Source organism: Rattus norvegicus, chromosome 13 (genome assembly GCF_036323735.1).
Source record: "Rattus norvegicus strain BN/NHsdMcwi chromosome 13, GRCr8, whole genome shotgun sequence".
NCBI classification, from domain to species: domain Eukaryota; kingdom Metazoa; phylum Chordata; class Mammalia; order Rodentia; family Muridae; genus Rattus; species Rattus norvegicus.
Window position 1 is genome coordinate 75,443,248 of NC_086031.1, and position 24,640 is coordinate 75,467,887.

Here is a 24,640-nt window from a genome sequence, read left to right on the forward strand (position 1 = left end):
GGTATATGGCCATCCCATTCTCCTCTCTTGTCTACCCTCATCCTTGCCTCTGGTCCTTTTCTCTTCCCAACTAGTATAGGGCAACTTTTAAAAAGACAATCACTTTATCTAGGTATGGTCCCACAGACCCAAAATCCCAGCATTTGAGAAACAAAGACAGAAGACAACAAGTTTGAAAGCCAAATGGGGATAAATACTGAAATAAATATTTCTCACCAAATATGATAAAAGTTACAATAAATATAAAAGGTTATTTTATCATATTGTGAATCAGATTAACTAAAAGTAATTGATGTATTATCATTTTTAAATTTTTACTACACTTATTTTGTGTGCACACACTGCAACACAAGTGTGGAGGTGAGAGAACACTTCGTTGTTACCCTTGAGTTCTTTCTCTCCTTCTACCATGTGAGTTCTGGAGTCAAACTCAGGGCCTGAGTCTTGGCACCAAGGGCATTAACTGCCTGAGCATCTTGTCAGTCCGGGGTGTGTGTCGTAAGGCCAGCAGACTAATACTTGTCAGTCATTGCCTTTACGGAATTCCTTCTATGAAGCTAACCAACAGCCAGCTCAAAGTTCAGACAGTGAAAGGCAAGAGCACTGCAGGGCAATTCAGAATCTGTGGGATGCAGAGCAGTGATATGGGATCCCAGTAAGACTGTTGCGATGGTCCTAACTTTCTGATAAAATCCCTGCATTCAAACTAATTCCCTTTAACACACTTTTTGAACAACATTTGATAAATATGCAAAGATACCTTAATTCATTTAACTTTAGATTTTCCCCAGAAAATTAAAAGCAATTTTAGTCACTCTGAATCTGTATTCCCCTTTTAGTTAAATTACAGACTAAAGTAAGACAATATCAAGTGACTTGAACTTCCACTTTTGCTTTGACAGGCAAATTGTTAAAAATAATTAAATAAAAGAGTACTCCAATTCCCCCAGCAGGCAGACATCTCTATGCCACCTCCAGCTCCAACTTTTGATGTGTGTGCTGACAGGAATGTCAATTACTGAACTAATAATACAGTGTATTGAAAATGCATGAACGCCTATCTATAAAAGACAAGAAACTATTACTTCCTACTCTGTGACTTTTGTAGTTTTACAGAGGTAATAGCTGATGAATTTTTCAAAAGACAAGGTAACATCTCAAACAGTCAAAAACTGTCAAGAACAGAAGAGAAAAATTTAAAGAAAAATAGAAATGATGTTTTGCTTGCAGTCTAATAGTATATGATCATGAGAAATTGGAATTTTCAATATGTTTTGCAGATTTTTACAATTCAATTCTACAAATACTACCTTTATTTTTCTTTCCTAGAACTGAACACTGAGACATTGTGAAGACATAGCTATTAATTACCCATTCTTTTTTTAAATTTTTATTACTTATAGTACTGAGCAGGCAAGATCTCATTGAGGAACTAGCACTCCAATGAGAGGCTGACAAAGAGGTAGAGAGAGACATGGTTATCTGGGATTTAACAGAAAATCTAAGCTAAGCAAAGGCTCATTCCACAGAGCACAGGCAAAGGTATCTGCTGTGCTTGAAACTAACAATCTAAGTTTGATTCCTGGAACCTACTCCCCCTACTCCCCTTAGTCCCCCTATTCCCCCTACTCCTCCTACTCCTCCTACCTACAGATTCCATGTGCATCTAGAGTGTCTACAACATATGAGTATCCATGAACAAATACACAGAGAGAGGGAGACAGAGGCAGAGACAAACAAGAGGGACAGAGAGAAAAGAGACAGACAAAACTGACAGAGAGAGAAAGAACTGATTAAACCTAATAAGTTTGGAAAAATAGCAAATGGACAAGTGTAAACTTTCTGAGGTAGAAAATGGTGAGAAACTAAATCGAAAAGGTAAAATACGATTGAGAGCCATAATAAAAGAATTTTTGCTAAAAAAAAAAAAAAAAACAGTGAGAAACACGAACATTTCCAGCTCACCCTCAGACAGAGTCTCACTATCTATGTAGCCCTGGATGCCCTGGAACTTCCTGGAACCAGACTGGCCTCAATCTCACAGAAATCCACTTGCCTCTGCCTCCCAAGTGCTAGGATAGGATTAAAGGTGTGAACCACTGTGCCAAGCCTAGAAACACCAATACTTCTAAGTGAAGTTATATGACCCACGTCAAAAAGATAGGTGATGTGAGGGACCCAGACTAAAGAAGACAAAAGTAAAAAGAATAACTCAGAGAGAGCAAGTAGTACTGGAGTCTTCATTACCAGACTCCAAGTTTAAGAGATCCTTCCCCCTTCTGATAAGGGAAGGGTGGAGAGATGGCTGTACAGTCATTTACAGTACCTGGGGGGGGGGGGAGGTACTCAATGCATAACAGAAAGGAATGAAGAAAACCATCAGACAGAATTCTGGAAGCAGAACGCTATTCTTCGTGTTCACCATGGGAATGTGTAATTGGTCAAGCCCTCTCTCTTATCTCCTGGAAGTAAATAGTCTTACACATGTGCACAGCTTGCTAAACTACCCCTATACACAGAGGTTTCTAAAGGTCAACTTACTTCTGAGATTTTGGCCAATCGATGATTTTTCAACCAGAATTCCCATTCTGTTGCTATAAAAAATTATAAACAGTATTCCCAATAATGCTTCAAAAACAATGTTGTCCATATTCTGGTCTCATGAAATAAATCCTTTTGAGTATCAAAATTAATGCTGGTTTGGGGTTTGCATTCAACATAAGAATAAATCAGTACTGGGATCTGCAGTGTCCTCTTTGGAGCTACATGATCCAACTTAATAAATCTCTACCAAGTTCAACAGTTTTCTACTGAACAGACTGGTCACCATCTTTTGGTAACTTTCCAAAGTCCTGAAATAGCTCTCTCTGACAACTTTATCTACTTTTATCACTACACTATAATATATGGATTCGCAAAACTCTTCCTTAGTCTCTCTACACTAAGCACGTTTTAAGTATCATTTGTCTGGGTAACCTACTAAAAAATGTCACAGAAAATATTTTGAAACATTTAAGTATAGGCACTGCTGCTATACTAAAATTACTGTTTTTGTTTCATCTGTTAACATGCCTCTGTTGAAAAGGCTCACTCAGGTGGACATAAGTGGAAGAAGCCTGTGAAGCAGAGGAAACAGCATTTATAAAAGCACCAGTCAGGAAGCCTACGCTTAGGAACTGGTGTGTGGATTCCTTTCTATTTTCAGCTTCCCCTGCCCAACTACAAAGACAATTGAATACCTTGAATCCTAACAATGCCCTCAGTGGCCAGTGTAATAACCTAGTGTTCAATATATTCAATGTATTTCTTGAAAGGGTAATTCAAACAGTTCTCCTTAACCTCTATCTACTTTTCAACCCAAAACAAGGCCATTCTCACTTTATCTGAATCACTCTCACAGAGACCAGGGACTTTTTAAATATCCAAATACTACGCTTAGGTTTGAGTTCTTACCCCAAGACATGACTATCTGCTTCAGATTTTCCACCCTATACATTCACTACACTGCCTTTTTCCCCCTTGCATTGTTCAGATCCAAGGATTGTTCAAACTAGAAAATCTACAAGACTACTATCTAGAACATGCAACTTTCTTATCCTTAAAGTAATATTAAAAACGCTACATTTCAAGAAATGAAAAATGGCATCCTACCTGGTTGGTGGTTTAGAGAAGAATGCCTCATTTCCTGTTTCATAAAGTCCCATGGGCTTCAGGGTAGAAATGGTGCAGGTTTCCCTGAATATACTTAGTTAACTCACTACTTCATATTACTTATCATTCAAAATTACAAGTGAATAATTTATTTACTAAATAAACATAATTATAAAATACTATAATGCATTCTTAATGAAAATTAATTTTGCTCTCTTCTCAATCGATCTCTGTATTGTTTGCAAATGATTATTTTGCTTCAAAAAAACAGAACTCAGTTGCTCTTTCCAACCATCTTCCATGTATTTGCAGTGAAAACTTTTTTTTTGGATCTTTTTTTCGGAGCTGGGGACCGGACCCAGGGCCTTGCGCTTCCTAGTCAAGCGCTCTACCACTGAGCTAAATCCCCAACCCCCAGATATAGCCTTCTAAGCCTTCCAGCAGCCACCAAGGGTATGTAAGCCTTCTACCACATAATGCCCCGAAAATTTCCTGCTTGTGATTTCTGTTCTTCAACCATTTGTGACAGTGTGGATGCAGGAAGCTAAATTCTTGAAAGTATTCTAAAGAAGATAGTGGAAAACTACTAAGGAAGTAACCTTTGTGACTGATAGAACATTATACATATGGTATTATACAAACCACAGGCAGAAAATGAAAAACACTACAATTTTACTTGAAACATATTCTTTAGTGGAAGTCAGTCATTATCAAAAGGACATGCAGGCACTACATGGAGAAAGAAAGGTGGAGAAGAACTATTGATTTTTCCAATAAGCAGTATCACTTTAGATACTGTGTAAGTTAGGTCCTTGGAGTCATTGCAGATTTCCAGCTCTACCTGGTCCAATTTTCATATGACTACATGTCCAAATAATATATGACTTTTCATGAGGAACCCTAAACTTATATGAATAGATATTTGACACAAAGAACAAAAATAACATGAAAACAAACAACTCATTTTGATAGGATGAAATCTTTTTTTTCTCCATCTTTATTAAATTGGGTATTTCTTATTTACATTTCGATTGTTATTCCCTTTCATGGTTTTCAGGCCAACATCCCCCAACCCCTCTCCCTCCCCTTCTATATGGGTGTTCCCCTCCCCATCATCCCCCCATTACCACCCTCCCCTCAACAATCACGTTCACTGGGGGTTCAGTCTTGGTAGGACCCAGGGCTTCCCCTTCCACTGGTGATCTTACTAGGATATTCATTGCTACCTATGCAGTTGGAGTCCAGGGTCAGTCCATGTATAGTCTTTGGGTAGTGGCTTAGTCCCTGGAAGCTCTGGTTGCTTGACATTGTTGTTCATATGGGGTCTCGAGCCCCTTCAAGCTCTTCCAGTCCTTTCTCTGATTCCTTCAACGGGGGTCCCATTCTCAGTTCAGTGGTTTGCTGCTGGCATTCGCCTATGTATTTGCCATATACTGGCTGTGTCTCTCAGGAAAGATCTACATCTGGTTCCTGTCGGCCTGCACTTCTTTGCTTCATCCATCTTATCTACTTTGGTGGCTGTATATGTATGGGCCACATGTGGGGAAGGTTCTGAATGGGCATTCCTTCAGCCTCTGTTCTAAACTTTGCCTCCCTATTCCCTCCCAAAGGTATTCTTGTTCCCCTTTTAAAGAAGGAGTGAAGCAGACAGGATCTTAATATAGCTACTTTGCAAAGATGTTAAAACTAATCATATTTAATACAGTCAATCTACTAGTAGGTATATACCCCCCAAAAACCAAATGTGTATATTCATAAAATATATTTAATATTTATAGGGCATTATTCATAATAAACAATAGTGTCACATCATAATTGTAGTGGTAATCATACTTGATAGCACATGCTGGCAAGGATATAGAGAAAGAGGAACACTCCTCCATTGCTGGTGGGACTGCAAACTAGTACAACCATTCTGGAAATCAATCTGGCAATTCATCAGAAAATTGGGAATAGATCTACCTGAAGACCCATCTATACCACTCTTGGGCATATACCCAAAAGATGCCTCACCATATCACAAGGATATGTGCTCCACTGTGTTCATAGCAGCCTTATTTGCAATAGCAAGAAGCTGGAAACAACCCCTGGAAAGAACCCAGATGTCCCTCAACCGAAGAATGGATACAGAAAATGTGGTTCAATTACACAATGGAGTACTATTCAACTATTAATAATCATGAATTTTGCAGGCAATTGGATGGAACTAGAAAATACCATCCTAAGTGAAGTAACCCAGACTCAAAAAGACATGCATGGTATAGAAGTGGATAGTAGTCAAAAAGTACAAAATACCTAGGATACAACCCACAGACCATAAGCAGAAAGGACCAACTGAGGATGTTTCAATCCCACTTAGAAGGGGGAAGAAATTAATCACAGGAGGCAGAGGGAGGGAGGGACCTTGTTGGGAGATGGGAGGGGAGGGGGAAAAGGGGAACATGATCAGGTATGGGGGAGGGGGCAGGTGAGAAGCTCAGAGGTCTAGGAGAGTGAATGGAAATATGCAGCCTGGGGCATGGGGAACCCTCTAGAAACTCCCAGAGACCTGGGAGATGAAAGACTCTCGGGACTCAATGGGGGTGACCTTAGCCAAAAGACCCAACAGTGGGGAGAGGAAACTCAAAGAGTCCACCTCCAATAGACAGGGCCTCGAGTGGAGGGATGGGGTTGCCATCCTACAGTCAAAATTTCTGACCCATAATTGTTTTTGTCTAAAAGAACTACAGGGACAAAAATGGAGAAGAGACTAAGGGAAAGGAGGTCCAGTACCAGCCCAACTTGTAATCCGTCTGATGGGGGGAGGGGAGGTCAGAGGGAGCACCAAAGCCTGACACTATGACTGATGTGCTTGCCTAGCATGGCTGTCCTCTGAGAGCCCCAACCAGCAGCTGACTGAGACAGATGTGGATACTTATACCCAACCATTAGACTGAAGTCAGGAGCCCCTATGGTTGAATTAGGGGAAGGACTGAAGAAAGTGAAGAGAAGGGTGACAGCATAAGAAGACTAACAGTCTCAACTAACCTGGAACCCTGGGAGACCAGAGACCAAGCCAGCAAACAGGCAGCTTACATGAGCTGAGCTGAGGCCCCAGCACATACATAAGCAGAAGACTGCCAGGTCTGGCCTCAGAGGGAGAAGATACACCTAATTTTAGAGAGACTTGAAGCCCCAGGGAGGAGGGGAGGCCTGGTGGGAGAGGAGCATCCTCTCAGAGACAGGGAGGAGGAAGAATGGGATGAGGAACTGTGAAAAGGGGGGCAACAGCTGGGTTGTAAATAAATAAAATAATAAGTATGTATCTACACACATAAATATGAAAATTTTACATAATATATATTACTTTCTGTAAAGCTGGATGATAAAAACAAAATGAGGTTGAAAAACGTAAAAACAAGAACAAAAAGACTGAAAGATTGGATCCTAAGAAACAAAAAAAGCTGACCAGATAGTAAGGTATAATCAAATTGAAAGAATAGTAAAACATATACTAAGAAAGAAAAAACAAGACCTAAAGGTTCACACTGAATTGTACTAAGCCTTTACAGAGAAAACAAAAAAATTAACCCCAACTCTTTTTAAACTACTTCCCAAATTGAAGGAGTATATTAAACTCAAGCTATGAGGACACCACTGCCTTGACACAAAAATCATTCAAACAGTATAAAACAGATAGAAGCCAATAAATGCCCTGGACACCACTGCCTTGACACAAAAATCATTCAAACAGTATAAAACAGATAGAAGCCAATAAATGCCCTGGACAAAGATGACAAATTTAACAGCAAAGCCAACTCAGTCGCCCAGTAGAAGGGGTAGCTGACTGTAACAAGTAGCATACATCTCCAGAACAACAACTGTGTGTCACGACCTTAACAGAACAGACACAGAAACGCATGAAAACTTCAGCACGCCTCCTGTTAAAACAACACACCAGCTACAGAAGAAACACACCCCGACACAATAAAGGCCAAATGTGACAAACTCAAAGGTAATCTGCTACAACAGAAAACTTGAAATCACTTCTAAGATCTGGAAGAACTGCACTAACTCTTGTCTATTTTACCTAACACAGGACTAGAATTCTTAGCTAAAAAAATTAGGTAAAATGGTCCAGATAACACAAAGGGGGTGGGGGATTGGAGTTTAAATTGTTCTTACTTACATGTTACATGATTTTAAAAGCTAGAAATTCTAGATATCACCAAAATGATTAGAAGAACTTAGTGAAGTTCCAGAATACATATTCAACATAAAAATTATATTCTTCTCCTTCTTTGTTGAATTGCCAGATTTACAAAAATATTTAAGATACTATGTCTTTCATATAATCTTTTATAATCTGTTATGTTTTCTCTGTATTGTCTTTTGATGCCCAATGATTTCATATAATTATTTATCACATTCTTTACAATATCTAACTGGGCCAGAAACTCAAATATGTCTCAAGTGATACCTAGATAATGAGGCACAACTATATTACTAATAGCCATACATGAAAAAATATGAAATATTAACACATGCTACAATGTGTGATTAATCAGGACTATTTCAAAAATTTTATGCCAAATCAAAGAAGCCACATATGAAAGACAGTATCTTTGTTAAAATAAAAAAGATTAAATAAAATTTTAAAAAGATAGTATTATTATAATTTTATTTATATTAATTTCCCAGAATAAAAAGGCAAATTAGTGTTTGCCAGGGCTAGGGTAAAGAGAAACAAAGAGTGACTTCTTAGGGAATAGCTTTTAAGAGTGATGGTTCCTCAGCAGTGTTAACATAGAGGCCTTTGAATAGCTAATTCCGTTATGCACATTTCCCCTAGTTCTTAAAAGTTGCTTATAAATTTTGGTAACTTGTCAGATGTGACAGAGTAACACAGTAGACATAAACAGCCTGCATCAGATATCAGCACTGCCATTTGCAGCCAAGTGACACAGGCAAGGGGCTTGTGCTCTCTGTGCCTTAGATTCACTCCTAAAGCCCACTTAAGAAAAGCATGTGTGCAATTAAAAGCCGATGAAACCAGTTGATGGACCAGAAACAGAAGGATGCCTCACATGCAGTGAATAATAATTACTAGTCGATATTGTATTGCTCTCAAAATGATATAAATACATATAAAGAAACAAATTTTTAGATTTTTTCAAATATGATATTAATATAGAAACCTGGTTGGCTACAAGGATGGATCAGCTGTTAAGACTACCTGCTGCTCCTGCACTGGATCACCAACTCCCCACTCAGAGAGCTTACAACCATCTAGACTCCAGCTCCAGGGAGCTGACACCTCCCAGCCTCCATGGACATACATATGTGTGTATATTCATAAATAAATAAAAACAAGATAGAAATCTTTTAAAAGGAAAAAAAGAAATTTACTGTTAACAAACCCCATACTGGAAGCAATCCTCTAAGACCTGTCATTCAAGCCCTAGATAACAATGACAAAAGTGTCAGGCCCACAGCCAGATGGTGTAAGAGGCTTTGGGGCATTTCTCCTCAGCACTTGTGTAGTAAATAGAAAAGATAGTGTCCTCTTGCAGAGGTGAATGGTAAAGAATATAGCAACAAAAGTGAAAGGTGTTAAAGATAAGCAGAACACTATCACTGAAATCCTAAAAATACGTCAGAGAATTTGAAACTTCTCATTAAATACCTCAGAAGTACTTGAAATCAAATAGGACGCAAACCAGCAGCAATACTGCCAAATTTAAACAGCTGCTTGAGTGGCACTGGGGACTGGGCAACCCAAGAACCAAATGAACCAAATCTCCCTTCATATGTCAAAAAAATCTAACTTGTATGTCCGAGACTAGGAATAACGTCACCCAACCCCTCTGCGTGAGAATGCATGCGCACGCACATCACTCTTGAAGACTCTAAGCAAAGCACGTGTTTAAATGACTAACTCAACTTACCCTCTTCTGCTTCATCCTCCTGGGGTGAGGCTGGGCCCCCTCCACTAGTAGGGGTGACCGGCTCCTCTTTGTCAGATTCTCTCTGCAGACTCACCACTTCATATATTGCATCTCCAGCACTGCTATGGCCTTTTCCCTCAGACTGAAACAATAAAATCATATAATTGAATATTAGAAATACAAGGAGAATAAAATTATATAGCAATAGTTCATTAAAATCAGCTAAAATGAAAAGCAAAACATTTATCTAGATCATGTCTGAATTTGAGGGATTTTTTAATACACTGTCCTTGGCATGTTTTAAATGAATGATTTCTCCACCATTTTTCCACTGGAATCATCTAGCATTATATTAACAAATTCAACTTACTAAACATTTTGACACAATCCAATTATTCTTCGCGACATCACAAGTTTTAGGACAGACAACAAATGACGTTTGATTCATTACTGGTAATCTCATAGTAAGAAAGAAATAAACAGCTAGACTTGCCAACTAATGGCCTGAACTGAGTCTAGACTTAGGATCTGAACTCAGGTCTGCATGCTTGCCCAGAAAGCACACCGCCAACTGCACCATGGCAGTACACATCTGCACACCTAGCACCTGGGAAATGGAGACAGGATCAGGAGTTCAAGGTCATCTTCAGCTACATAGCAAGCTCATTAAATTCATTATGGGGTCCTGTCTTTGAAAAAAAATAAAAAGAGGAATGTCTGATCTTACATTTCAAATGTAATTAAAATGAAAATGCAGCAAGACATACTAGTGAGTAACATGTACACACAGTATAATGGGATATTTACTACAGTTAATAAAAATAGACAAAAATATCAACTATAGATTAGTAAATCTTGAATGTGATTGCAATGGTACAGCACCTGCCTATCATGCACAAGGCCCAGAGATCAATTTGCTGCAAAACACAGCAATATATCTACATTAGCAAACCAAATCAGCAACTTGGCAGCCTGCTAAAGACAAAGTGCCCTCAACAATCTGACAGCTGTGGACGGTAGCGCAATGCTAGTGAGCAGGTGAGCACAGGAACCCTTTCGTACAACAGTAGCAGGAAAGCCGTTATCAGCGTAGCCATCACTTTGTAATTACATCTGTTGCCTGGGCCACAGGAGGGAACTCAAACCTGGTCCATAAACCGGGTCCAAGGTTCACAGATGAGGCCAGTACAGATCACAGTGCTAGAGCTATTGTGTCTCCTTTGCTAAATGGACATAGACGTAGCTATAAAATTACTTTCTATAAAATTCCAGTAAAGGAAATAGAGCTAGCTGAGAAGAAAAAGATTAATGAAAGTAGGAAGAAGACAAAAGAGGATAATGGGGGATTATGATCAAAATGCACTGTGTACGTGCATGAAAATGTCATACTGAAATTCACTATTATTTCTGCCAGTAAATACACATACTATTAATATTATATAATAATCAAACACTAAGATTATTAACTATTAATATGATAATTAAATGTTTAAAATTATAGTTATACACAGAAATATATTAAGTAAACTTATCTCTTCGTATATAAATATATAAATTATAATTAAATATACTATAAATTGAATACATAAAAGTCGAATCACTCTTATACATGTATTTCATATATGAATGTGTGTGTGTGTGTGTGTGTGTGTGTGTGTGTGTCTGTGTCTGTGTGGATAAAATGGTACATAACAACCAATGAAAACTGTCTGGGGAATGCAAAGCTAGTTCAACATTGAAAGGAGGAAAAAGAGTCAACATAGACCAAAATATTAAAAGATTAAAAAGGAAAGACGCCAGGATCACATCAATTGATGCAATACATGTAAACTCATAAGTCATTCATGTTTTTAAAGAAAACATCAACAAACTAGGATGATAATGAAGTCTTCTTATCCTTTTAACGAGAACCAGTAAAAGGCCTACAACTAACTTTAACATTAATGGCAAGTCATCGAGAGCTTTCCTATGAGTTGGAGAACAAAACCACAATGTTCATTATTCACCACTCCTAGTCAGAATCTGGTGTAAAAGTCCTGGCCAGGACTTCATCATCAAGGCAAGAAAATGTACACAGATAAGATGTAAACACTGTAATTATCTTTCTTAGTCATCAACAAAATTTTCTACAAAGGGACATACGGGAAATATTTTAGGCTTTGCAAACGACATGGTGTCAGTTACAACTGCTGAACTTTGCTGCTGTGAAAGGGAAGTATTACAACGGAGCTATTTCACCTGCACTCAGTTTGCCAAGAACAGGCCTTGATTTGAGGGGGGATTCTGAGGACGGTGTTTTTGAGAGTGGTGAAACGAAGTCAAATTGTAGATTACAAGCTGATGGCCTATGCTCTGCTTGAGACAGCTCTTTCTCTGATCTGCTTTTCTTGCAATTCTAACAAACTCTCTGGATAACTCATCTCTTGCAGATCAAAAGCCCAGTCTTTTATTTACATATCAGTTCAGTCATTACCCCATTATCCCTTTTGATTGTCCCATGAATGAGTATCCCAAGACCCCAGGGTCTTGATTCTTAGAAAAAGGCAGCAAGTACATTTTTTAAAAATTGCAAATGAATTCAGAGATCTGCCTGCGTTTGTAAGCACAATGAGCTAGCTGGGTGGGATCCCTGGTTCTCAGTGCAGTGGCCTCCGTTCTTTTAGATCTGAGAAGTTCCTTATACAATTCATATTGCATCCTTAGAGTTTGCATAGTTGAGAAATTATATACTCTTGAATTCAATATTTTCATAGATCTTTCCTACAGGGTTAAGGGCTTTCTGGAATATCCTAGACGCTGTCCTAGAGGTCAAAATGGTCTTTACAATTTTGCTGAGACATAGACATACCCTTGACTTCCAGATTCATGCTGCTTCAAATTATCAGGAAATCGGTCATTAACCTTGGCATAACCTTGGCAGAGAAAACATTCCTGATTACCTCCGCAGGGAAATTTTTTTTCATCTTTATTAACTTGGGTATTTCTTATTTACATTTCGATTGTTATTCCCTTTCCTGGTTTCCCGGCCAACATCCCCCTAGCCCCTCCCCTTTCCCCTTCTCTATGGGTGTTCCCCTCCCCATCCTCCCCCCATTACCACCCTCCCCCAAACAATCACGTTCACTGGGGGTTCAGTCTTAGCAGGACCAAGGGCTTTCCCTTCCACTGGTCCGCTTACTAGGATATTCATTGCTACCTATGAGGTCAGAGTCCAGGGTCAGTTCATGTATAGTCTTTGGGTAGTGGCTTAGTCCCTGGAAGCTCTGGTTAGTTGGCACTGTTGTTCATATGGGGTCTCAAGCCCCTTCAAGCTCTTTCAGTCCTTTCTAAGAGGGAAAATATTTTCTGAAGCAGGAACATGAAGTAAAATACATATTTTTTAATACAAATAAGCCTTACACCCACAGCAACCATCAATACTTGTGGAACCTCTCCACCATGCTGATTCTATTCTAGGGGCAGGAACCAAGTCACATTGTCCCTGCCAATGACCAGGCCCAACTTTGCTGGGTTAGCTATACAAATATACTGTCTTGAACCTAAATATTGCACTTAGCAACTAAGATTCAAATAAAGTATTTAGTAACATAATTTTATTCTCAATATTTATTTTTAGACAACTAAAAGTCTGTATTTATAAAATAAACTGTCAGATTCATATTAAAATTTATATGTCAAGAATAGGTTGACTTTGGACTGGAGAGATGGTTCAGAGGTTAAGAGCACTGTCTGCTCTTCCAGAGGTCCTGAGTTCAATTCCCGGCAACCACAGGGTGGCTCGTATCCATCTGAAATCAGCTTTAGTGCCCCCTTCTAGCCTACAGGCATACATACAGGCAGAAAACTGTAGTATGTACATAAGTAAATGAATATTTAAAAAAAAAGAATAGGTTGACTTACAAAGATTCATTACAATTATGCAAATTAATTCCAAAATCTTTTACTGTATAATAGACTACAAAGGACAATATATTGATATTTCTATTAATACATATATCTTCAGAAGCTATATATCATAACACTGTTTATAAGTAAGAACACCAAAGATTTCTTCACATTTAAAACATTAATATCTTTGGTCATGATCTTTAGGGTAGGATCCAGGAAGTAAGATTTATTTTTAACAACAAATCTGGTGCAGAGCTGAACTGTGAACCATTGTATCTACAAACCAGCTTCCTAATGTGTGAGCCACTGTCCTTCACAGACTCATGTAACTGAATGCATAAGTCATAATTTGGCGATACTGAAAGATTTTCAAATAGACCATAACCAAACCTTAATTCAAAACCAAACATGCAATGAATACCACATTTTTCTGGCAACAAACCACCTCCCATCGCATCATATGCTTCACTGAAGCCCTGGCTCTAAATATAACAAGAGCACATCTCCTCGTGTCACACGCCACTGTCAGACACTCCTGAAACACAATGGCTCAGATTTCTGAAGGCTCAATCTTAGGAACAGCATTTGTACTACACATATGTTTAGAAACAAATTTTACAAGAAACAAAGTTTTTTTTTTCACATTTCCCTACCATCATTCTTCAGCGTGTTAGAATAGCAAGTTAATACACTTTAGATTATATTGTTTACGACATTTGATTTTAAAATTAGTCTTTGAGTTAATGATTGATTTTCATTTTTTAAAAAAACTGAATTTTTTGTATCAGAAGTTCCAACAATTTTTGAAATGGCATTAACTATTATGTCATATATTTTATAATGCAAAAAGCAGTATTCTCAATAATAATCATAAAATCAAAATACCAATCAAGTTGAAAGTTTTGAAGATGTTGCACATTCTTTTTTTTTTAGCTTTGAGAATGTTGCACATTCTTAAGTACCAAGATATTCAGTCAATATTTTATTCATTATGTAAAAGCAAGCAAGCATATGCATCTTATTAACATATAAATGGTTTACTGAGAAATTACAAAGAATTGTTACATAATAAATTTATGAATGATTTATTATCAGTTAAATGTTTTATTTCTATAATTAATTTTATCTATTTATACACCTAGTTTAGTATACAAATTTCTCATGCAGAAAGGAATTATGGGTGGGAAAAGGTTAAGAAACGCTGATATATAAGATCTTTCATTTTTAATAGAATTTTGTCTATAAATCTCGCAAGAGGATTTGTTTCCAGGCAGGTTTTATTTGCCTCTGCATGAAATAAACAAGAATGACAACCTAAGCAGAAGTGCACATCAGAAAAACTAACAAAAATACAGCCTATATTTTATTTTCTCACAATAAAAACTCTATAATATTAATTTCCATCTTTCTGCAGAAAAAATAATTATTACCATTATTATTCAATTTCTCTCAGTTACTTACTGATTGAGTATATTTATTTTTTAAGGTACAAATTGAAAAGCATCTTCAATGGTAATTTTAATGTATTTCTATTAAGCATAAGTTCACAGAGAAAGCCATGTGTTTCCTGGTGACACTTTACCACATGCCATCACAGTTTGTTGCTCGTGCCCCTTACAGTGCACTGCTCTACCCTCTGCTCTCCTTTTGCTGGGTACTTTCTCTTACAAAACAGTCCTGTCTTCTTCCAGTTTCATGTCACATGTGCTTCGTCTCTAGTTACCCGTTTTAATACCAGCAGTTCTAAAAGATTTTGTTTCCAACATAATGAAAAGTCAAAGATACTCAAAGGGGAAAAGTCCTTTTGAAACTCCACCCCCAACACCAACAGAATATTTTTCTTTATAAGGTACTGGCTAGAGAATATATATATTTATATATTTTTATATTTTTATATTTTTTATATTTTTATATTTATATATGTTATTTTCCTTGTGGCTACAAATACTTGACCAGCACAACTTAAGCAGCAAGGGTGGGGTCTGACAACTTGAGGATACATCCATCAAGTAGGGAAGGCATAGTGGTAGGAAAGTGAGACTTCTGATCACACAGCAGCCATAGTCAGCAAACCGAGAATGATGGATGCTTATGTGCAGCAGACTTTCTCCATTTCATGTGGAATGATACCCAAGCCCATAGAATGGTACCACCCACACAGTCAAGATTAACCATCACAGGAGTAAATTCTGTACTATTTACTGAAGAATGCTAGCACTATACTGAGAGAGAATTAAGAGAATGCCAGAGAATTAAGGACTATATTCCCTTGGGAAATATGCATCAAAAGGTCTTCTTTACATTCAGATTTTCATAGGATGTTCATCACTCCCTGCCTTTGTTTTAAAATGCTTTTCCACTTACTCATCTTCAACAACCAAAGAGGTTACAGATTATTAGGAGCAAGCCTCAAATGCTCCGATGCTCCGTAGAGCGCTGTCCAGAACACTTTCCTGTGGCCAGCTGCTCAGCTACAGCTGCCACCACAGTAAGTCATACCAGGCCTGTAAACAAGAGTGAGAGCTGAGGACCTCACCACTTACAACACCAAAGGCTACCTGTAGCCTCCTAAGAAGAATCAAAGAGAGTGATAGCTATCATAGTTGCCCTGACAACTGATAGTCTAAGCTCTGAAATATAGCCCGGCAGATCCCCCAGTCTATCCACAGCAATAAAACCCAACTAAGACAGGAACTGGGTTATTGCTATGATAGATCTGACCATTGTTTGTTTGGAGGAGTACGGACCTTGAGACTGTGGGGTATCACTGTGATAGGCTTGTTTTTGTTTGGAGAAATGTGGACTTTGAGAGTGTGGATTAGAAAAGCAGTTGAATGCCTTAAGTGGGACTTAAAGGGCCATGCTAGTAGGAACATGGTAGACAGTGGTACTGAGAGTGATTTGAACTGTGGAGGCTTGACTCAAGAAATTTCAGAGGAAAACTTTTATATGTTGCCTAGAAATCATTCTTGTGATATTTTGGTGAAGAATGTGGCTGCTTTTCACCTTTGTCTGAAAAATTAGTCTGAGGCTAAAGTGAAGAAATTAAGTCTAAGGAACTCTCAAAACAGCCTAGACTCTGTCTTGTGGTATACTCTTATGAGAAGCATTTTGATCAAACATAGCAAGCTGAGAAAGGAAAAAAATGCAAAATGTATGGTTCGAGTATTAAAGGTGCACCAGGAAGTAGAATGGAGCTAAATTCTGTGTTTAATGAGATAACCAAATTAAAGATGTTAAACAGAATTAAGGAAGTGGAGACCTCGGGGGTAAGATCCTACCCAGTAGGCTTTCCATCTTGTGGAAAGATTAAAGAAAATGTTAGGTCCAGGCTTGGTGGTGCACACCTTTAATTCCAGCATTCAGGAGACAGAGGCACACAGATCTCTGAGTTCAAGGTCATCTGGTCTACAGAGCAAGTCCTAGGACAGTCAACCTTAGGCAGTGAAGGAAATCATGATAAACAGAAAGCTGCTGAAGACGTAACTACATGAAGAAGCCATGTCCCAGCCCCAGCAAGGAACAGAACTTGGCAGAACTTGGCAGCTTCAACCACGTGGTTCTGGCTTTGGACTCAGTAACAGAAGGGATTATGGAATATCCCTCTACAACCAAGAAAAGCTGCTTAGGCCAGATGTGTGGCAGGGGTGTCCCTGCATAGAGGCCCTGAGAGCCTCTCTGAAGCTATGAAGTTGAAGTTGCCTTGAAGACCCCAAGATGTCAGAGATGCCAGAGCCCAGAACCCTTGGATACTTCCAAGGGAAGCTGCTAACAAGGAGAGAACTATCCCAAGAGAAAGACGTGTGTGGCAGTCAACAAAGCTGAAAGGAGTTGGAGATCTAAAGAGCACATTAATATCAGAAACAGAGATGCAGAGTTTGGAGTTTGCCCATCTGGTTTTGGTCTCGCTTTGTTCCCGAATTTCCATTTGGAATGGTAATGTTTATCTTATTATGTTAGAAGTATGTGATTTGATTTTATAGGGATTTTATAGTTAAAAGATTGAATCAATCTCAGAAGAGACTTTGAACTTTAGACTTTTAAACATTGTTGAGACTGTGATAGACTATGGGGACTTTTGAAGTTGGACTAAATGCATTTTTTATGTAATTTCTATAAGGCTAAGGGAGCCAGGAAGTGAAATGTGGTGGTTTGAATAGGTTTGGCCCACATAGTTTCATGTATTTGAATGCCTGGACACAAGGAGTGGCACTATTACGAGATGTGTCCTTATTAAAGAAGGTGTGGCCTTATTATAGGAAGTGTGTCACTATGGAGGCAAGGCTTTGAGGTCTCATTTATATATATTCAAGCTCTGCCCAGTCTGACAAATCCAGTCTCCTCCTGGCTGCCTTCAGACCAAGATGTAGAGATCTCGCTCCTCCAGCACCACGTCTACTTGTTCACTGCCAAGCTTTGCACCATGATGGAAATAGGCTAAACCTCTGGAACTGTAAGTCAGCCTCGATTAAATGTTTGCCTTTGTAAGAGTTGCACTGGTCTGTTGTGTCTTCACAGCAATAAAACCCTAACTAAGACACCCTGGGTAAGCTGAAGAGGTACACTAGAGGCTGGAGCTGCCATCCCTGTGGCCTTCTAATACAGACTGAACTATGATCAGCATTGCCACTTCTCCATAATCCCTCAGAGGTACTAGAAGCCAGAATACTCACCATAATCTCCACAAATGCCATAGGGGGGCTATCATTAGAAGCTAAGTCAGTGGCCCATTCAGGTTGTCATGACACCAGCAGAGGTCTAAATCTAGCTGCCAGCATCAGAAAAACCCCACTGGAAGCCTTGGGAATTACAATAACTGAGTTTAGAGGATGTACCCATTGCAACCACATCAACGGGTTCCCTAAATACTGATGTAACACCAACAGTTGCTGGGAAAACTTTGCTCCCCTGCCACAGCTGTCATGGTCAATTAGAATACTTCACTGGAGTACTACTATGACTACTCCAGTTCCTTCCCCACCAGTGCTGCATCCACTTTAGATATCCCACTCCAGTCCCTGACGAACGTCTCTCTCACAGATGAGTGTCAGCACAGACAAGCCCAGTATGCCTGCGCAGAAGGTCTGTGTTACCAGTGAGAAGATTACATGTGCAGGGGCCTGCCCTTTCGGCTCTATGTATGCAGTGCTCTTCACATCCTTTTCAGGCCAGTCTAGAAAATGTATCCTGCTCTGCCCCATCAGCATAGGCCCTAATAAAGTCTTGCTCTTGGGTGTTTCTATTGCCAACTGTTTGTTTGTTTGTTTGTTTGTTTGTTTGTTTGTTTGTGCTAGGGTTTCCTGTAGCCCAGGATAGTCTGGAACCTGCTATATAAACAGGAATGACCTTGAACTCATGGTTCTTCCTCCTATATCTGAGTGCTGGGATTCTGGACATATGACAACGTGCTTGGTTTATATGATGCTATGGCTCAAACCCATGGCTTCCTGCATGCTATCAAGCACTCTACCTATTAAACTGCATCAGATCCACCATTCATCCTCTGTACCTCAAGTGAATGAGCTCATCTGACAATATTACTACAGGCCTACAGAATGCCTAGCATCCAGAGACTACCACACTCTGAGATGCCTGGGAGTGTTCAAGCAAAGCTGCTGGAGAAGATCCAGAACTGCCAGAGGTTACTACTCCAGCAATGGAGGGCTGCCAAAAGCTCTGGCAGCCACTGACTCCAGCTACTGTTTGCTTGGAGGTCCTGCCAAGAGCAGCTTTGGGAAACTGTTGACACCCACCAGCTGCTGAGAGCTGCTGGTCAGAGCTACACTACTCCTTTCCTTTTCATGATTTCTAAATTAAGTTGAGCCAAGAAGAAGAAAAAAAAAACCTCAGCCAACAAGGCAGCAATTTTATAGAGATATCAAGAAAATATTATGATATTTTAACATCAAACCTACACTGAGGACAGAGTCTATATCAACTGATGCCACTGAAGAAGCATTTAATGTTTCTGAAAGAGTACATAAGTTAATAACCAAACAACACTATAAGACAGATATTATCTCCACTTTACAGATAAAGAAGGAATAGTTCATAAACACAGATAGATGACAGAAGAGAGGGCTAACTAGCTGCTTAGCTAGGAACAGATCATTAGTATTTCCACTTACTTTGTCGTGGTAAAGTCTAAAGAGTGATGATGAAATCAGCTAAGCCCTGGGAGTGCACAAACAAAGTCCATCAATAACAAAAGACTATCAGGAAAACCCCAAACCTCCTGCTAATGATTCTTACCACTCAGAACTGGCTTTTCAAAAAGAGATGTGAGGAAAGGAAGCCAGCTTCCCCAGCCAATGACAGTGCAAGCTCAACATCTCCCCAGAGCAAGAAGTATACCCTGAAAAGAAGCAGGCCTTCTGCATAAAGGGCTCCCAGTCAAACAGTAAGAAGCCTCTCCACTTGCATAATTCCCCAGATGCAAACAGAGAGAGTAGGCCATCTTGATCTTACTGCCCTTGGTCTCCTTGATGGTTAAGTATGAGATAAGACTTCTACTTTAAAGTTTTTAAATTTAAGTTTTTATTTTCTTTAGAATATCAAACGTAAGTACTATGTTGACATCACTGCCTCACTTGCCTCTCCTCCCTTCAACCCACACACAAATATTCATACAAGCTACTGAGTTCCTTATACATACATGTGTTTAGGGCTGACCACTTGGGATTGGATAATGTACCACGGATGTTATCCCTAGAGAATGCCTTTTTCAGCAATCACTGTTTGCCTGATAAAATTTTTAATTTTAAAAAACCAACACCATAGTATTGTCTTCTATTCATTTTGGAGAGAAAGCATCTTTGGTTGGTCACAATAACACAGCTCCGTGAAGTAGAATATTCCTGCAACCCCAGCTATTCAGGAGGCACTCAATACAGACAAACTGTAGTATTTGAGGCCAGCCTAGACATCTTAGGAAGAATATTTACAAAATCTTTTAAAAAATTAAAAATTAAACAAAACCACCAATATACATGTTATCATCCATGTGAGCACAAGGGGACTGGGGAGATGGCTCATCAGTTAAAATCACTGGCTGCTCTTCCAGAGGACCTGGGTTCAATTCCCAGCACCCAAATGGCAGCTCACAAGTGTCTGTGAATCCAGCTCCAAGGACTCTCACATCCTCCTCACAAATGCAGGCAAAACACCAACACACATAAAAACTTTTAATTAATTAATTAATTAAATGTTAACATAGGCTCTACTCTGAGTACTACAAGGCTTAGGAAATGACGTATGTTTCCTCAATGGAGCTTTGTCTATCACCGCTGGCATTTTGCTGCTGTGCTGCTTCCCTACATCTAACCACCAAAGTACTGAACAGTCTTCTCATTTGGCATATACCATATCATAGCTATCCATACGTCTCATATACTTCCTTATTATATAACAAAGATCCTCTGGAGTTTGGAGTGTAGTTTAAACAGTATACTGTTACCATAAAACTATACCACATATGCCAAAAGTAACCTGTCCTTCAGCTGACCTGCCTGTGACAGTCATTGAATTACCCTCAATAGCTCAATAATGCCAATGTCAGAAATGCCTTCAGTGATATTAGTAAGACTCTAAAGTAAGAAAACTCAGGGTTAGAGAGAGGAAAGGGCTTACTGTTTATTAAAGAGCAGCCCATCTGACACACTGGTTTTATATGTACCCTCTAAATGTTTATTTAATCTGTTTAAACCCAAAACACATGAGATTAACAAACATATAAATGAGAGGTGATTCTTTTTACAGTCAAGCATAAAATCCAGAATATCATTTCAGAACAGATGTTCCAGTAAATAAACACCATTTATTATTGGAGCTGAAAATACCCATAATAAGCAGCATTATGTTTTTCAGAACATTTGTTTAACATGACATCAGATGTGCCAATAGATAATATTTCAATTATTCAAACCTTACTAATTTTGTTTTGTGAAATGCCAATCTAGAGCTGGAAATAGTACTCATGCCTTTAATCTCAGCATTTTGGAGGCTGAGGCAGGCAAACTGCTATCACGTTTGAGACCAGCCTGGGCTACAAACTGAATTCCAGGTCAGCTGGAGCTCAGAGTAAAACTCCTCTCTCAGAAAACAAGAAGAGACAGGGAGGTAGAGATAGCGAGAAATGAGCATTTACTTAATATATTTTATCCTGGTGTCAATGTTATTTCCTAAATTACTGTATCATAGGTAATCTTGTTTAAGATTACTTTAAAACTAATACATCATCATTTTTCTTATAACATTGGTTTTTTCTTCTTTTTGTTCATTTTTATTTTATGTAACTGCCTCAGATTGTTCCTTGTAATTTACCACATATCTCCACAATAAGAGGAGTCAAAGCCATCCATGTGTCCAGTGCTGCTGACTCAGTTGATCTTTTTTTTTTTTTATTAACTTGAGTATTTCTTATATACATTTCGAGTGTTATTCCCTTTCCCAGTTTCCGGGCAAACATCCCCCTCCCCCCCTCCCCTTCCTTATGGGTGTTCCCCTCCCAACCCTCCCCCCATTGCCGCCCTCCCCCCATAGTCTAGTTCACTGGGGGTTCAGTCTTACCAGGACCAAGGGCTTCCCCTTCCACTGGTGCTCTTACTAGGATATTCATTGCTACCTATGAGGTCAGAGTCCAGGGTCAGTCCATGTATAGTCTTTAGGTAGTGGCTTAGTCCCTGGAAGCTCTGGTTGCTTGGCATTGTTGTACTTTTGGGGTCTCGAGCCCCGTCAAGCTCTTCCAGTTCTTTCTCTGATTCCTTCAACGGGGGTCCTATTCTCAGTTCAGTGGTTTGCTGCTGGTATTCGCCTCTGTATTTGCTGTATTCTGGCTGTGTCTCTCAGGAGCGATCTACATCCGGCTCCTGTCGGTCTGCACTTCTTTGCTTCATCCATCTTGTCTAATTGGATGGCTGTATATGCATGGGCCACATGTGGGGCAGGCTCTGAATGGGTGTTCCTTCAGTCTCTGTTTTAATCTTTGCCTCTCTCTTCCCTGCCAAGGGTATTCTTGTTCCCCTTTTAAAGAAGGAGTGAACCATTCACATTTTGATCATCTGCCTTGAGTTTCATTTGTTCTAGGCATCTAGGGTAATTCAAGCATTTGGGCTAATAGCCACTTATCAGTGAGTGCATACCATGTATGTCTTTCTGTGATTGGGTTAGCTCACTCAGGATGATATTTTCCAGTTCCAGCCATTTGCCTACGAATTTCATAAAGTCGTTGTTTTTGATGGCTGAGTAATATTCCATTGTGTAGATGTACCACATTTTCTGTATCCATTCCTCTGTTGAAGGGCATCTGGGTTCTTTCCATTTTCTGGCTATTATAAATAAGGCTGCAATGAACATAGTGGAGCACGTGTCTTTTTTATATGTTGGGGCATCTTTTGGGTATATGCCCAAGAGAGGTATAGCTGGATCCTCAGGCAGTTCAATGTCCAATTTTCTGAGGATCCTCCAGACTGATTTCCAGAATGGTTGTACCAGTTTGCAATCCCACCAACAATGGGGGAGTGTTCCTCTTTCGCCACATCCTTGCCAGCATCTGTTGTCCCCTGAGTTTTTGATCTTAGCCATTCTCACTGGTGTGAGGTGAAATCTCAGGGTTGTTTTGATTTGCATTTCCCTTATGACTAAAGATGTTGAACATTTCTTTAGGTGTTTCTCAGCCATTCGGCATTCCTCAGCTGTGAATTCTTTGTTTAGCTCTGAACCCCATTTTTTAATAGGGTTATTTGTTTCCCTGCGGTCTAACTTCTTGAGTTCTTTGTATATTTTGGATATAAGGCCTCTATCTGTTGTAGGATTGGTAAAGATCTTTTCCCAATCTGTTGGTTGCCGTTTTGTCCTAACCACAGTGTCCTTTGCCTTACAATTGCTTTGCAATTTTATGAGATCCCATTTGTCGATTCTTGATCTTAGAGCATAAGCCATTGGTGTTTTGTTTAGGAAATTTTTTCCAGTGCCCATGTGTTCCAGATGCTTCCCTAGTTTTTCTTCTATTAGTTTGAGTGTGTCTGGTTTGATGTGGAGGTCCTTGATCCACTTGGACTTAAGCTTTCTACAGGGTGATAAGCATGGATCGATCTGCATTCTTCTACATGTTGACCTCCAGTTGAACCAGCACCATTTGCTGAAAATGCTATCTTTTTTCCATTGGATGGTTTTGGCTCCTTTGTCAAAAATCAAGTGACCATAGGTGTGTGGGTTCATTTCTGGGTCTTCAATTCTATTCCATTGGTCTATCTGTCTGTCTCTGTACCAATACCATGCAGTTTTTATCACTATTGCTCTGTAATACTGCTTGAGTTCAGGGATAGTGATTCCCCCTGAAGTCCTTTTATTGTTGAGGATAGCTTTAGCTATCCTGGGTTGTTTGTTATTCCAGATGAATTTGCAAATTGTCCTGTCTAACTCTTTGAAGAATTGGATTGGTATTTTGATGGGGATTGCATTGAATCTGTAGATTGCTTTTGGTAAAATGGCCATTTTTACTATATTAATCCTGCCAATCCATGAGCATGGGAGATCTTTCCATCTTCTGAGGTCTTCTTCAATTTCCTTCTTCAGTGTCTTGAAGTTCTTATTGTACAGATCTTTTACTTGCTTGGTTAAAGTCACACTGAGGTACTTTATATTATTTGGGTCTATTATGAAGGGTGTCGTTTCCCTAATTTCTTTCTCGGCTTGTTTCTCTTTTGTATAGAGGAAGGCAACTGATTTATTTGAGTTAATTTTATACCCAGCCACTTTGCTGAAGTTGTTTATCAGCTTTAGTAGTTCTCTGGTGGAACTTTGGGGATCACTTAAATATACTATCATATCATCTGCAAATAGTGATATTTTGACTTCTTCTTTTCCGATCTGTATCCCCTTGACCTCCTTTTGTTGTCTGATTGCTCTGGCTAGAACTTCAAGAACTATATTGAATAAGTAGGGAGAGAGTGGGCAGCCTTGTCTAGTCCCTGATTTTAGTGGGATTGCTTCAAGTTTCTCTCCATTTAGTTTAATGTTAGCAACTGGTTTGCTCTATATGGCTTTTACTATGTTCAGGTATGGGCCTTGAATTCCTATTCTTTCCAGGACTTTTATCATGAAGGGGTGTTGAATTTTGTCAAATGCTTTCTCAGCGTCTAATGAAATGATCATGTGGTTTTGTTCTTTCAGTT

The 24,640-nt window shown here is 39.1% G+C and overlaps 1 protein-coding gene across 11 annotated transcripts in view; it reads right to left on the reverse strand.

Annotated features, from left to right (window-relative positions):
• The window catches only part of Rabgap1l (RAB GTPase activating protein 1-like), a 595,699-nt gene that overhangs the window by 445,706 nt on the left and 125,353 nt on the right, over window positions 1-24,640 (reverse strand). For all 11 annotated transcript variants that reach the window (XM_006250105.5, NM_001401442.1, XM_006250106.5 and 8 more), the window contains 1 exon segment: window positions 9,579-9,720. In XM_006250105.5, coding sequence (XP_006250167.1) covers window positions 9,579-9,720 — 142 coding nt within the window.